The sequence below is a fragment of the Gadus morhua genome, chromosome 3 (genome assembly GCF_902167405.1).
Source record: "Gadus morhua chromosome 3, gadMor3.0, whole genome shotgun sequence".
Taxonomy (NCBI): domain Eukaryota; kingdom Metazoa; phylum Chordata; class Actinopteri; order Gadiformes; family Gadidae; genus Gadus; species Gadus morhua.
The window spans coordinates 17,193,336-17,209,195 of record NC_044050.1 but is presented as its reverse complement, the minus strand read 5'-3'; the positions used below and the strand labels follow the sequence as shown (position 1 = coordinate 17,209,195).

General features: G+C 46.8%; 2 protein-coding genes across 3 annotated transcripts in view; one reads left to right on the top strand and one right to left on the bottom strand.

The window, feature by feature from the left end:
• frem3 (Fras1 related extracellular matrix 3) overlaps positions 1–3,171 on the top strand; it is a 37,130-nt gene extending 33,959 nt beyond the window's left edge. Inside the window, exons 22-24 of the mRNA XM_030352547.1 lie at positions 44–231; positions 747–893; positions 1,624–3,171. Of these exons, the coding sequence (XP_030208407.1) occupies positions 44–231; positions 747–893; positions 1,624–2,211 (923 nt within the window). The 3' untranslated portion in view covers positions 2,212–3,171. The remainder of the gene's footprint in view (positions 1–43; positions 232–746; positions 894–1,623) is intronic.
• Positions 3,172–4,921: 1,750 nt separating this feature from the next.
• Positions 4,922–15,597, bottom strand: smarca5 (SNF2 related chromatin remodeling ATPase 5). 2 transcript variants are annotated; one of them, XM_030352555.1, is made up of 25 exons: positions 15,297–15,597; positions 14,577–14,696; positions 14,313–14,479; positions 14,028–14,051; positions 13,655–13,755; positions 13,449–13,549; positions 13,183–13,362; positions 12,771–12,926; positions 12,472–12,603; positions 12,282–12,350; positions 12,049–12,158; positions 11,713–11,939; positions 11,031–11,152; positions 10,209–10,361; positions 9,900–10,032; positions 9,463–9,611; positions 9,222–9,344; positions 8,764–8,871; positions 8,538–8,651; positions 7,223–7,345; positions 6,979–7,111; positions 6,741–6,859; positions 6,293–6,505; positions 5,902–6,012; positions 4,922–5,482 (listed from the first exon to the last, which is right to left on the bottom strand). In XM_030352555.1, the coding sequence occupies exons 1-25, from the start codon at positions 15,372–15,374 to the stop codon at positions 5,417–5,419; spliced, it is 3,132 nt and encodes a 1,043-aa protein (XP_030208415.1). In that variant the 5' UTR covers positions 15,375–15,597; the 3' UTR covers positions 4,922–5,416. The 2 variants fall into 2 exon arrangements, with proteins under 2 accessions (XP_030208415.1, XP_030208416.1); XM_030352556.1 differs by lacking the exon at positions 14,028–14,051.
• Between the last annotated feature and the right edge of the window lie 263 nt (positions 15,598–15,860).

Sequence of the window (15,860 nt, the reverse complement as noted above, 5' to 3'; positions counted from 1 at the left end):
TCTGTCTCCCCCCTCTCTCTCTCATCCCATTCAACGTATGCAGGCTCATCCATCTACGGCCGTGTGATGGTGGACCCCGTCCAGAACCTGGGCGACTCGTTCTCCTGCAGCATCGAGAAGGTGTTCCTCTGCACCGGCGCCGACGGCTACGTGCCCAAGTACAACCCCACCAACAAGGAGTACGGCTGCCTGGCCGACGCCCCCTCCCTGCTGTACCGCTTCAAGATCCTGGTAACCACGCCCTCTGCTCTCCTGCTGCTGTTCTGTATATGTTCAGTCCCCAAGCTTTTTCTTCTTACCTTCTTTTTATTTGGGATGGGTCAACAAACAATCAACAAACCGTACACAGTATGTCTGTATATCCCTTCCCTCCACCAACATAAACACATGCATACCTACATGCATGTCTGCATACATAGGCCTAAATGCATGCACATATACAGCACACACTCAGTGTATACACAGTCTCCAAGCTAAGGCTTTCGGTGAGGGCATCCTGCTCAAGGAAGCCTTCAGGTTAAGGATGAGGACATTGGGGATCCAACCCTGTATCTTTTTGCCCGAGAGTCGAACACCGTAGCACCGTACTCTCTCCCTCTCCTCTGTGATTTAGTATACCTACTACTTTATATATAGATTTGATTGGGGATGCATGAGAGTACTCCTAGTAAGGTCTTTATGGTTGATGGATGAGAGTATGTGATGTCTTACAGTTTTGTGTTTCTGTGTTTGCGGGGGATGTGCAGGACAAGGCCCAGCCGGAGACACAGGCGTCTGTGTTTGGTGACGTGTCCTTCCAGGCCACCCTGGCCCAGGACACCCCGGGAGCCATACCCCTGGTCAGGCAGCCCGGCTCGGACGGCTTCACCCTCTCCTCGTCCCCGCTTTTCCAGGTCTGGATGCACACGGTCACACACACACCAACACACAAAGACAGATGCATACACACACACACACACACACACACACACACACACACACACACACACACACACACACACACACACACACACACACACACACACACACACACACACACACACACAGCATAGACACACACAGACGAAGACAGATACACAGCCAGACAGATACACACCCAGACACACTCACACACATATGGTGTTTTCCTCAACGCCAGACTTCCGAGATGAAAGTCGAAGATCTCCCAGCTTTCTTGCGGCATTTCTCGCCGCAAAAGAGGCCAATGAGGCTAACAATAAACAACGACTCGCCAATTTCATGACACAATCACAAAGACGAACAGGAACGCTATAAATGCTGAGGAGTCAGGAACACACCAATAGACAAAAACACACACACAAACACACGCATACACCCCCACACAAAGACGGATACACACACACACACACACACACACACACACACACACACACACACACACACACACACACACACACACACACACACACACACACACACACACACACACACACACACACACGAATCGTATTGATAAACATACAAACATGAAGACAGATACACACACTCACACTTACACACACACAGATACGTACACAGATACGTACAAGCCTGCAGACACAAACACAACCCCGCCACCCAGCCCCAGATATCTGACCCTTATCCTCCCGGGTTCCCCTGCAGGTGGCCGCCGGTCGCGAGTGGTTCATCCACACCATCTACACCGTCCGCTCCCGGGACAACGCCAACCGCAACAAACGCGGGGTGGAGTACCTGCACCACAGCATGTCCCACGTGGACCCCCCCGCCGAGACCCCCCAGGAAGCCCGCCGCAGCCGGCGCTCCGCCGCCGCCGCCTCCTCCTCCCTGGGTCCCGCGGACGGCTCCCAGGACATCGGGGCGGAGAAGAGCCGCGGCACCAACATCCAGCACATCGCCCTGGAGCGCGCCGACCGCGCGGTGGTGAGCCAGCGGCAGCCCGGCCGCGACTCCCTCGTGGTGGAGCGGCCCCGCCCGGAGAGCTCCGGCCGGGAGACCCCGCTGGACTCCTCCACCCTGCCCACGCTGGTGGGGCTGGCGGGCCTGCTGCTGCTCGTGTGCCTCATCGCCGTGCTGGTGCTGCTGCTGCTGAGGCGCAAGAGACGGCAGAGGAAGGAGAAGAGCAACGGACAGTCGGCCGCCTACGCCACCTCCTCGTCCGCAGCCTACAGCGGCTTCACCCCCGGGAGGTCGGCGGGCGGGTGGAGCGGCTCGGACAGCTCCGAGGTGTAAGGCGGTGGAGGGCAGGTGGGGTTGTAACCGACCCTGACCCCTCCCCCCCCCCCCTAACGCACACAGAACCCTCCCCACACCCCCTCCAACAAACTCTTTTCCACCACCACCAACATGGTGCCTTCCAAGCCCAGCTCTCCTAGCACTGAAGCCCAGTTAGTCCACCAACACCTCCTTTATTTACTTCCACCCCAGAGTAAGACTAAGGCACCTTGCCAGGCGGGGGGGAAGCGTTACAGTTGAAACATTACTTCTGCGTCGTATAGCAGCTGTAGGTGTGTCACCGGAGACCACGCTGCTATTGGGCACAGGGTTCGAATTCAACCTTATGCGCTGAGCTATTGATGTCCTGTGAACTGCTACTTTAAGATGGTCTTTCTGCTCCGTTTTTATGATTTTACTGCTGTGGATGAAAGGAGATGGGGAAGAGCCCTCTAATATATTATTTGCCGGCTTCTTTGTTATATTGTGATTTGAGGCTCGTGAATCGTGTTTAAAATTTGCATTTATTTACAGCAGTCGAAGTGAGACGCTGTCTGTTTCGATTCAGTTAAAGGTATTATTTTTAAGGAAATTAGATTACCCAGTGGTTTTATATTAATGTGATGCGTCGATGAATGTGTATTTGAGAGAAAATGAATGTTGAAGCTGACTCGGTGAATGGAATTGTACATTTTATAATAATTGACTGCTTTGTAAAGCCTCCCTTGCCCCTTTGTCCACTTAATACCGAGATGGTGCTAATCGAAAGGGGTTGGAATTTCCATTTATTTCTTTGAATGCAATCCTCCCCTTATTTTTCCACATTTGATTGGAAACCCACAAATGTTTAGATAGCAATACAGGAAGATGTTTGTGGTATATTTACACTCTGGTCAACCTTGAAATTGATATATTTTTATGATGTCCTAAGAAAATAGTTTTGAAATAATAAAGTCAATCATCTTTTTTCCACCAAAATTAGTCCTTTCATAAATGGTTAGCTTGTATTTTGTGATGATTCAAATGTGCATTTGGATGTACAGGTGCTGGTCAAATTATTAGAATATCATGAAAAAGTTGATTTATTTCAGTAATTATATTCAGAACGTGAAACTTACATATTATATCAATTCATTACACACAGAGTGATATATTTGAAATGTTTATTTCTTTTAATTTGGATGATTAGTACTGACAATTACTGAAAATCCCAAATTCAGTATCTCAGAAAATTAGAATATTAGTTACGACTAGTACAAAAAATGATTTTTTAGAAATGTGGGCCAACTGAAAAGTATGAACATGGAAAGTTTCAGCATGTATGGCAATCAATACTCAGTTGCAGCTCCTTTTGCCTGAATTGCTGCAGCAATACGGCGTGGCATGGAGTCGACCAGTCTGTTGCACTCCTCAGGTGTTATGAGAGCCCAGGTTGCTTTAATAGTGGCCTTCAGCTCTTCAGCATTGTTGGGTCTGGCATCTCGCATCTTCCGCTTCACAATACCCCATAGGTTTTCTATGGGGTTAAGGTCAGGTGAGTTTGCAGGCCAATCAAGAAGAGGGATACCATGGTCCTTAAACCAGGTACTGGTAGATTTGGCACTGTGTGCAGGTGCCAAGTCATGTTGGAAAATGAAATCGTCACCTCCATAAAGTTGGTCCGCGGCAGGCAGCATAAAGTGTTCTAAAACTTCCTGGTAGACTGCTGCATTGACCCTGGACCTCAGGAAACACAGTGGACCAACAGCAGCAGATGACATGGCACCCCAGACCATTACTGACTGTGGAAATTTTACACTGGACTTCAGGCAACGTGGATTCTGTGCCTCTCCTGTCTTCCTCCAGACTCTGGGACCTTGATTTCCAAAGGAGATACAAAATTTACTTTCATCTGAAAACATAACTTTGGACCACTCAGCAGCAGTCCAGTCCTTTTTGTCTTGAGCCCAGGCGAGACGCTTTTGACGTTGTCTCTTATTCAAGAGTGGCTTTACACGAGGAATGCGACAGCTGAAGCCCATATCTTGCATACGTCGGTGTGTGGTGCTTCTTGAAGCACTGACTCCAGCTACAGTCCACTCTTTGTGGATCTCCCCCACATTTTTGAATCGGTTTTGTTTGACAATCCTCTCCAGGGCGCGTTTATCCCTCTTGCTTGTACACTCTTTTCTACCACATCTTTTTCTTCCCTTAGCCTCTCTATTAATGTGCTTGGACACAGAGCTCTGGGAACATCCAACCTCTTTGGCAATGACCTTTTGTGTCTTGCCCTCCTTCTTTAAAGTATCAATGGTCATCTTTTGGACAGTTGTCAAGTCAGCAGTCTTCCCCATGATTGTGTGTCATACAGAATCAAAACGAGAGACCATTTAAAGGCTTTTCCAGGTGTTTTGAGTTAGTTAGCTAATTAGAGTGTGGCACCATGTGTCTTCAATATCTGACCTTTTCACCATATTCTAATTTTCTGAGATGTTGAATTTAGGGTTTTCATTGGTTGTCAGCTATAATCATCTTCTTTTTGGCAAAAAACACTTATAATGTATCAGTCTGTTTGGAATGAATGTATACATTCTACAGGTTTGACTTTCTAAATGGAATTAATGAAATAAATCAACTTTTTCATGATATTCTAATAATATGACCAGCACCTGTATATCAATTGCCCAAAGCAAATGTACTTTTTACAACAAGAGATCTTGATTCTTTCAAAGAAAACATTTACACTTTCTTTAAATATAAAATGGGGAAGTTTATTAGTGACATTGAAAAAGACACCTTCTACTTCACATATACCAAAGTAAGGGAACGAGTGATTCTTTTAGACATAAAGATACATAATCCTTGCAATCAATGGAATGTGGCATAACCAACAACATAAATACATTTATCTGAACAAACTCGAGTACTAGCAAAAATATCGTTGCAACCAGAACTATCCAGCTGCAATACTGAAGTCACCAAAAAGGCAGGCCTGCAAACTATTATTTTATAATAACCTTCTACAACCAAACCAACTCTAGTTGGGAAATCTTCAGTCCAATTGGAGGTTGTATACGTTACAAAGGTCACACACCTGCAACGGATATGAACAGACTAAGGGAACTAGGACTACTATGGTGGAGCTAGTTGCTTTTATTCGTCACGATATACGTGCTGTACACTAAAAGGTTGTAGAGACCTGTACACCAACAGGGTCAAGGCCTGTACACCAACACGGTCAACTCTACAACTTCAATTTCTTCCTGCGACCACGGCCGTCTGGGTTTCCATCCGACTTGCGTTTCTGGGCCTTTAGGGACAGAAGAAAATAGTTAATTTGTAGTTTTTGTAATCAAGGTTAAGGATTAAAGTCAAAATGCTCATAATTTCAGCTAGATCATAACCTAAAATAACCTGGACATACCTGTAGCCAATGCTGTTTGATTGTGATTCAAATAATGTTATCAACAAAATCCTCTTTGTTTACAAGAATCTTACATAAACACCCCTAAACCACTCCAACACATTCAAACCACACAGCCCATCTGGTTCATATCAGAGTTGAACAGCCAGTTTACGTTTTCTCACCCTACTAACTAGAAGTGGCTAAACCTCAAACATTGATGAACTGTCATTTGTCAGATGGAATTCTACTCTGCATGACTTAATATTCTTCTCCATGGCCAGTTTCTTGCTGATGGTTGACAAGGAGCTCCCATAATAACTTACAGAGGTGGACTTAGGACCCCTCTTCTTCTTCTCAGCCTTCTCCCTCTCCTCCAGCTCCATGTTCTCTCGCTCTATCAGCGTGATCAACGTGTTGCATCTCCTCTGGAGTTCCTGTGGACAACCAAAGAGCCATCAGGACAGCAAGACAAAAACCTTCACCAAAGCCGAATCTGGAGTAGCTATAAGGGATCAAAATCGTGCTTTGGGGCAAAAAAAAAAACAACCACAGTATTTCCATCCGTTGTGAAAACAATCCAATTATAAAATGACATCATGGCAGAAAGATGTCTGCATCATATGTAGTCCTCTTAAAAACCACCCCACCCTACAGAAATTGATGACACGGACGTGTCCAGTCAGTGCTGAGCCATGATGGGTCAGAGCTCCCTACCATGGCAGTCCTGGACTTGAGGAACCAGTCGAAGCGGAACTGCGGGGAGTTGCGGATGCACTGGCGCAGCTCGTCGTACACACTCTCCTTGTCGAAGCCCAGCTTGTGCAGCATGCAGATGAGGAAGCGGTCCTCCTCCTCCGTGTAGTTCTTGCCCTTGTTGGTGCCGTAGGAGATCCGCAGCTGGTGGAAGGGCGCCTTGTAGCGGCCGATCTGGACCAACGCATGAGGAGACGTGTTCAGCGGTTGTCAACGTGGAGCATTAAAAGACCCATGAGGATTAGAAGATTCCCTTTAGAGGCCATTATTGGTTACATTTGAAGGAAAATAAGGGATTTTAATATTTCAATAATGGCAGTATTTTTTTTTTTTTTATCATTCTCAATGAAGGTTATTCAAGACAGGAAACGCTGAGCAGGAAATGGCCCCAACAGCACCAGGCGGCTACCTTGGAGTCCAAAGCCTTCTTGATGCTGATCCTCCTCTGGATCCTGGCCTCTCCTCTCTCGATCTGGGCCATGATCTTCTCAATGTCCTGCAGCTCGTTGCAGCGCTCCCAGAACACCGCTGGAACCGAGACCCAACGTCAAGACAATCCTCAAACACCACTTCAATTATTAAGACTATTCCTATAACCGTTAAATATACAGGATTTTCCCCACAACAAATCGAAGCGGGTCAATTACCAGAATACTCCATCACTTCTTCTGGCGTCTTGCCCTCCACTTCTCGGGCGATGTTCTCAATGTCGTCCCGCCCCCACTTCTCGTTGGCCTTGATGAACTGGTTGAAGTCCCGCTTGTTCCAAATGGTGAAACCCTGCAAAGCAAGCCAGCGTTAACAAAGAGTTTAAGACAAATCCACCATACTTTAATCATGTTGATGGGCAATCAGTATATCGCCTGTGACCAGCGTGGCCGAGAGGCGTACCTGGGAGAGGAGGTTCTCCTTCTCCTCCAGCTCCTCCTCTGTGAGGGCCTCAGCCTCGTCGATCTTGGCCTGCTCCTCCTTCTGGTGCTGGGCTGAGTTGGGAACCTCTGGGTTCCGGGGCACCTTGAGAGGGGAACCAGGGCGACACGCATGCAAGCATCAGGTAGCGTCCAACGTTGACCGCCGATGTTAACAGTGTAGAGCTCAACACATTCCCTTTAACACAGGGATTAAAGTGAAAAAAAATCTTCTGACTGAAATTTTATTCGCGCTACAGCCAAGTCACGTGCAGTGTGTGAAACATGTTCCAGGTTAGGTTAATTGACACCTGCTTAAGAAATACAAATGTATAAGACGTCAGCACCAAATGCAGCCATCACGTTTAAATGCTCGACCAATACTGTTTTACAGGAGGAGGATTTTAAACAGCTGTTCTTTTGCATCTATTGCAATTTTTTTGTTGTCTTTTCAATTAGACTCTAAGATTTTTTTTTTGCTAAGCTTGTCTCATATTTTACTCTCTAAAAAAGGCTTGCCATCGTTCCCCGTTTCCGTCAGCCATGCCCATCTCCATTTATTTTTTTGTGTTTTATCAATATCCGATACATCAGAGCCGTCAATCATTATAAGGGAGTTCATACTAGCTTAACTTTCGCTCTGACACTCAACACTAACACAACAAAGAGACGTAAGATGTGGCGCGAAAATGGTGTGTATATATATACATTTGTATATAATATATTTAATATATAATCGGGATGTACATTAAAATGCTTGTGTTTTCAGTCAATTTTAACGGTAGACCTTTTAAATACTCACTATATAATTTGACAATTTTACCGGCGTTGACGTATGACGACATAATACACGCGTGTATTATGTCCATGTTCGAAACTGCATACTACCGTACTGCCGACTACATACTGCGCGGTATGTACTGTATACTGCATACTGAATGTGGGATTCAGTATGCAGCATACAGCAGACCGACTGCACCGCAGTATACAGTATGCAAGTTTCCCAGAATGCATTTCGCGGCAGCGGTAGCGGTAAAGCTGCTAAAAGCTGTTTTAATTCTCGCTTCAGTGCTGTTAATACATCACTTTCTTAAGTTTTAATATTTTTTTATGCGAGAAAGTACCTATTTAGATCCTTAATATGCGATTAGTTTATCCAAATGACGCCTGTTTGTAAATTTGTCCCGACGTTATCGGAGATGTGAAGTGGCCTCTGTGAACTCCAAATGACGGAAATCCGTCGTAGCGACGGAGAACTTTAATCCATGCTTTAACAACAAGATGAATTTGGCTGCTACCTTATAGCCAATGGTCTTCCTGTAGAACAGGATCTCCTTCTCCAGGAGCTCAAACAGACGAGGGGGGAAGAACTGGAAGTCCTGCACGTTGGGTTGCTTTGGCGGACGAGGAGCCTACACAGCAAAACATAAAGGGGATGGTAAATATATGTAGATTACGATGCAGCTTGGGTCGGGTCTTCTTGTGGCCTGTACCGTGGCCTGTGTCGAGCAATGGGGGGGCTACCTTGGGGGCTTTGGGCTCACTGACGCGCAGGGCTTCCCTGAAGTAGGCGTCCACTGCGTAGTTGGCCTTGCGCTCTCTCTTGGGAGGCTCGATCCAGTTGGTGATCACCTTAACAGAGAACCCAGAGAATGATGTACACATACAATTTCATCATAATAATAAAAAAATAAAGATTTGTAGTGGAAGATGGTGGAAGATTTGATGATCTGATTTCTCCGAGGCAGCAAACACAATCCAATTACTCCTTAATTAAACAGCGGCGTTCTGGACCATTTGAAGCTTCCTACAATTCCTTGTGGGAATTGTAGGAAGCTTCCGTGCTCAATTTTGAAGATCAGATGCTTTCAGGAATCCAAGATCTTATATTCTACATATTGTCAGTGGATGCTTTGGGGGCTCATAGCCATTGCTTTAAAAGTTTTCAGAAGGATTAAAAGTAATTCTCTGGCGCCCTTTACCTTCTTCTTCTCCCTGTAATCCTCTCCCTCAAATGTGTACACGCTGCTGTTCTCCGTGTCCATAGTGAAGTTCTTCAGGGAGCTCTCGCCCATGGTGGCCATCTTCTCCTTCATCTCCATCGTCTACGAGACATCAATAAAGTCAGCAAAACACAAGACTTACTCTTCTAGCTGGGAACAGGGGTTAAGAACAAAGATGGCCAATAGGTGAAAAAGGCCCATGGCTAAAAGCTGATCCCACCTTCCTCTCGCCCTTCTCCAGCAGAGCGTCGATGTCGTCGTCGGTGATCTCGCTCTCCCTGGAGGCGAACACGTGGGTGGCCCCGTGGCGGATGATGGACAGCATCTCGTCCTTGCCCAGTTTGCTGGCATTTGGGTCAACCAGGCGACCTGAAATGGGAAGAACCAAGGGCATCTTAGGTCAATGAAAATAGTAGGCTTCCCGCGTTGAGGAACGCGCGAATAATGTTAAAACAACAAAAACAACACTGTTGCCTCCAATTTGATTATTCAAATTGAAGAGATTTCGAAAAAGAATTCCCAAAAAGGAACGATCACATAAGCAAATCCATATTGAATATCCAAGCATTTCTCCCATGCATACATCTAATTCATTTACATGGCAACCATGTTAAGACAAGAAAGCGTCCACCTCCAGACGGACGGAGCAGGAGCTACCTTGCTGGATGACGATGGAGTCTAGCCGTAGTTTCATCTCGGCTCTCTCCACGATCCTCTCCTCCACCGTGTTCTCCGTGATGAAGCGGAACACACGCACCTGCTTCTGCTGGCCAATCCTGTGGGCTCGGTCCTGGGGGGGGGGGGGGGGGGGGGTTTAAGCAAACAAACAAGACGTGAGAACCCCTGTGGCAGGAATTTTTCGTTGGAGACACTAGAACAAGACTCTTTGTAACCTTCATAGTCGGGAATTAACCAAAAACAAGGGGAGGAATGAGTTCCAGTCGTCACGGTGATGCGGCTACTGACCATGGCCTGCAGGTCCACCTGGGGGTTCCAGTCCGAGTCGTAGAGGATGACCACGTCGGCCGTGGCCAGGTTGATGCCCAGGCCTCCGGCCCTTGTGGACAGCATGAAGATGAACTTGCTGCTGTTGGGCTCGTTGTACGCGTTGATGGAGATCTGGAAACCGACAGGGATTCAGTCAAAGCAAAGGGAATCGCCAGTTAGTGTTGGTGAATTTTAGGACGGGTGGCTTTGATGAGCAGGTAAGGGGTTAAGCATCTTGCCCAAGGAGGCTTACAGGTAGACTAGTCCCTAGAGGGTACGAACAGAGTCAAACACCCTAACCCAATGGTATATTCCCAGTGCAGTAGTGTTGTCGGCCCCCCACTGCATATGAGAGTCTAGTGGCGCATTTCCACCGGCGGGTGCGGGTCGGTGGGCAAAAGTGCGGCACGGATTGCGTTTCCACCGTCAAAAGTGGGCGTGACCTGGACTGAGCCGTACTCATCGCGCTTTGTTTATTGAAGAAAATGTCGCGCAAAAGTTTGCCGTCCTTCTAAAACAACCCACATTGTTGCGCATTCTTCTTTCACCTTGGATTTGTTAGCAGGCTACACTGTTTCGGGATGCTATGAGGTCCCGATGCCTACGTAGCTGCCACGGCTACCTCCGAACGACTTAAACCCCGCCCTGCCATAAGGGTACCGTCGGCGGTGGAAACGCGAGCCGTAACTGAGCTGGGTTACACCGGACCCTCACTACTCCACCATGCCGCAGCGAACCGACCCGTTCCCGCCGATGGAAGGGCGCCATGGGCGTTGCGGAGCCTGGGTGCAGGTGTCTTACCTGTCTGTCCTCGTGAGGAGTCTGACCGTCCAGGCGGCAGTAGTTATAGTTCCTCCACATGCAGTAGTCCTCCAAGATGTCCAGCATCCTGGTCATCTGGCTGAAGATTAGGATACGGGAACCTGGAAGACCAACCGGAAGAGAGCGGTTAAACAGCCAGTAGTTTACGGAGAGCAACGTACAGTACATTGTGTACAAAACATGTCAGTCATTTAGCAGACGCTTCTATCCCAAAAATGACAGGCAGTGAATTTTAACCTTTCTTAAGGTTCCCTAAAGGCAGATGTTTTCTACCCACCCTGTTCCTTCATCTAGTCACGTTCTACCCACCCTGTTCCTTCATCTGATCACGTTCTACCCACCCTGTTCCTTCATCTAGTCACGTTCTACCCACCCTGTTCCTTCATCTGATCACGTTCTACCCACCCTGTTCCTTCATCTAGTCACGTTCTACCCACCCTGCTCCTTCATCTGATCACGTTCTACCCACCCTGTTCCTTCATCTAGTCACGTTCTACCCACCCTGTTCCTTCATCTGATCACGTTCTACCCACCCTGTTCCTTCATCTAGTCACGTTCTACCCACCCTGTTCCTTCATCTGATCACGTTCTACCCACCCTGTTCCTTCATCTAGTCACGTTCTACCTACCCTGTTCCTTCATCTGGTCACGTTCTACCCACCTTGTTCCTTCATCTTGGGCAGCAGCTTGTCCAGCACCATCATCTTGCCACTGTTGACCGCCAGGTGGAGGTCTGTGGTGTAGGGCGGGCCTGGCTCGGCCCCGTCGAACAGGTAGGGGTGGTTGCAGCACTTCCTCAGCTGCATCAGCACGTTCAGCAGGCGCATCTTGTCCATCTTTCCGGCAGAGTTCAGGATGTCGATGTCCTTCATGAGGATCTTGGTGTACCTGCGAGGGTCACGGTGTGTGTGTGGTTAACTTCTAGTCATATGGCTCTTCGAACAGCTCGTCAGCTAAAGCCAGGGCAGCGATGGACTGAAAGGGTGCGGACACTTACCACTCTCTCTGCATCTTGCTCAGGCCGACGTACATCTTGATCTCCTTCTTGGGAAGCAGAGACTTCTCCACGTCGGCTTTGATACGCCGCAGTAAGAAGGGCCGGAGCACCTGCAGTGCGAAGACAAGCAGTGTGAGCTGGAGGTTCCCCTGAGGACCCCCTGTCAGAGATCGCACTAGGGAGCACGGGGATTTGCATTTGGAATCGTGTAATAGGAGAACATCATTACTTACAGTGTGAAGACGTTCAACCAACTTCGTATCACCCAGGCAGTTGTTGGTGTCGAACCAGGAGTCAAAGTCCTAAAGCAACAAAACAACCAGTTACAAAGATGTAACACGGCAAAGATACCACAGTGAAATTATTTTTCCCCGATGGGGATTGGTCATACATACACAAACAAGGTCATGTGTAGCATGTTACCTCTGAGGAGTTGAAGACGTCGGGGAGCAGGAAGTTGAGCAGAGCCCACAGCTCGTGGAGGTTGTTCTGCAGGGGTGTTCCAGTCAGCAGGAGGCGGTTGGTGGTCTTAAACTCACGCACAATCTCTGAAAGCTGTTGAAACATACAGAAATTAACAGAGTGCCCTTGCTTTGGAAGCACATCAGATGGCTGGTGCCGTTCTGACTTCTCGAGCACACTTTGTGGATAGTTTTTTTCGGTTATCAAGGAGGCTTCGCTCATTTGTAGAAGGTTTGAATGCTTGAAGGGTTTTTCCTGACCTTGGACTTCTCGTTCTTGATCCTGTGGGCCTCGTCAATGACCAGGTACCGCCAGTTGAACTTCTTGAAGACCGCCTTCTCGATGATGAGCATCTCATAGGAAGTGACGCACACGTCCCACTCCCCTGGCAGAAGGACATCTCTGATCAGGGCATTCTGAGATGGAAAATATTGAACATTAGTCTTCATGGTACCCCTAGGCATTCAGTTGAAGACATGAGAAACATGGAATAGTTTTGCACATGACAAACAACATCAATTGACAGTTTAAATAATTACAAAGCAGAAGCAGAAAGAGAGGTTATCATGTTGAATGAATTAGATCCATTAGTGATCCACGAGTGTTTGACAATGAAGACTCATCGAACAGGCAACCGAACTAGAGACCAGCCGGCTTTAAGGGAAAGCTTACCCTCTGTTCCCGGTCTCCGATGAGGCAGACGGCACGGAGCGATGGGACCCAGCGCTTGAACTCGTTCATCCAATTGTACAGCGTGGACTTGGGCACCAGCACCATGTGGGGGCCGGGGATGCTTCTGTAGTGCTTCATGTAGCCAAGCAGGGAGATGGTCTGCAGAGTCTTCCCTAATCCCTGTGGACAGAGGTACACGGTAAACTTCTAACACCCAACGTCGGCGAGGTTGCGTTTGGACTGCGATGTGGGGGTGCAGTGGGTACCATCTCATCAGCAAGGATGCCGTTGATTCCGTTTTCGTACAGAGAGATGAGCCAGTTCAGACCGCGGACCTGGTAATCTCTCATTTTACCCCCCTTTACATCTGAACGAGGACGAGAGAGAGAACCCATCGAACGTCAGATCATTACTCTTCTATGCAGACTGTCTGCAAGGGCTCAAAGGTTCCATGGTCAGGGTTTGTGCTTACAGGAGGGCGAGTCGTCGAAGCGAGTACACACGGTGGTGGTCTTGTTGCTCTCACTCAGGAGCTCCTCGTCCTCCTCCTGTTCGGTGCGACGATGCCGGTTGCTGTTCAGGATAAGAAATAACATTCAGTTAAGAATTGAGCGAGGAAAGTCTGGGGGAAAATAAATGTGAAAAGATGTGTTTGACTATAATTATACTAGACTATAACTACAAAAGTCATTTAGTCACACATTTTAAGTTATCTTTACATTTTATTTTATCAATTGTGTGGTATGTGTAACATCGTGTCATGTTGTGGTGCCAGCACAGACAGACAGATTATTTTTGTTCCATGTAGAAGAAAGAAAGGTTGCGTATCTCTTAAGTTTCATCACCTGTTGTCTATTTCGCCTCTCTGTCTGGTCATGAAATTGTTTTGAAGAGAAAAGCGAGAGAATTAATGGTGTACGGAAACAATCGGGTTGCAAGTCGATGCAATGCCTGCCAATGTGTCAGTGATTGCAGCCATGCGGCTTTGCGCCCCAATCAGTATTGCCGTAAACTGATCCTGAAGATAGTGGAGGGTATCCGAACCTGGACTCACGTGCATATTGGTTAGTAAAAAAAACGGAAAAGTCAGATTAAACATAAGTGTAAATGACTTTCTATGGTCAACTTACTCTCCTACAGATAGGAGGTTTTGTTTCTCATCTTTCTTGACGCGGGGGCGCCCTGGCTTCATCTTCAGCGGAGAGGTCGGAGTCTTTTGCGCTGCTGGTTGAATGAAGTGAGCAAACACCTCTGTTTGCTTCAGCAGGTATTCAAATCTGTTGGTTCGATCTGTTAGCTATAAATGAATGACAAATTATTCATTTGTTTAGAATGGACTCAAGTCAGATTTTCGAACCAATCATTATAAAAAGGGAGAGTTGAGAATATATTACCACTTTCTCTTCATAGGCAGGTAGCCCTTCCGTCGGTTGTGATGATGAGGCATCTTGAGCATCCTGCCCAGCCTCCGATGACGACGACTCTTTACCTGCATCTGAAGAGTCGGACTTTGCCTATACAGGAAAATAGTTAGGGTAAAGTCGTGTTTTCCAGTGACCAACTGCCCCTCTCTGTTTACCAATTTACGTGAAGTTGCGTCCGTAAAAGGTCGTTAGCAACAGTGGGCTGTCAAATTTCGGACCATAAAGTGCGTGCAGCGGATGAATGAATGACAGCGGCAAGTTGACTTGAGCTTTTCTTTCCGAACTCCCGGTGCTAAGCTAAAGTGAACGCTTGAAAACAAAAGGCATGGTTGCTTAGGGGTGCTTCATAGGTGAAACAGCGAAGACAATCTTATCACTCAGCCATTCAATGTAAAAGACGACTTGGGAAGAACAGAGGCATTTAACATGGCACGATGACTAAAGAGCAATCTGATCGCAAGTTAAACAAGTTCACGGCAGTATTGTTGGTCCGAACAATCCCGTGTGGTTAGCTGCGGAAGAGTGTATGCTAGCTGTAGCTAACCATCTTGGCCGCTGTATCTGGCCAAACCGAAGATTTTAAACGAACATCATGCTATTTGGTGTGGTTGAATCGAGATTATACAACCACTACTATTTCAGTTCATGCTTGATATATATTACCAATAACATATTTCAAAATTATCTTACCTCGGCTTGTGCGGGTTCTTCAAGTTTCAGTTCAGTCGGTTCTTCCCGCTGTTCCACGCCGCTTGGACTCTCCGACATTGTTCTTGAATTACCACCGCGAATCGGTGATTTAACGCGTTTATAGAATTAGAATGTGGTTCTTGTAATGTCGCAATGTGACTCTCCCAACCTCGTGTGATTTGATGGGAAATATCCAATTGTTGATAATGAAAGACAACAAACAATCACCAGCAGCACATTGGCGCGGTTGCTAGACCTTTCTTCAACACCCGCGTTCACTACGTAACGCTACCCTATCGCGAGAGTTGTTCGTAGCGAGATTGGAAGAAGGCCGAAATGTTTAACATATGCATTCATACTACATATATAATATATTGAACATGAAATCATATATACTATGATGCTAAATATTATATCATAAATTATATATTAATTTTCTGGTGAGATGCATACCAGGTATATTAATATACACAATATCGTGTATAAATATATTATTACAGTTTTGACATTGAAATATTAGGTAAACATTCAAATGCCATTGATAGGTCTTGTATATTGCGATTA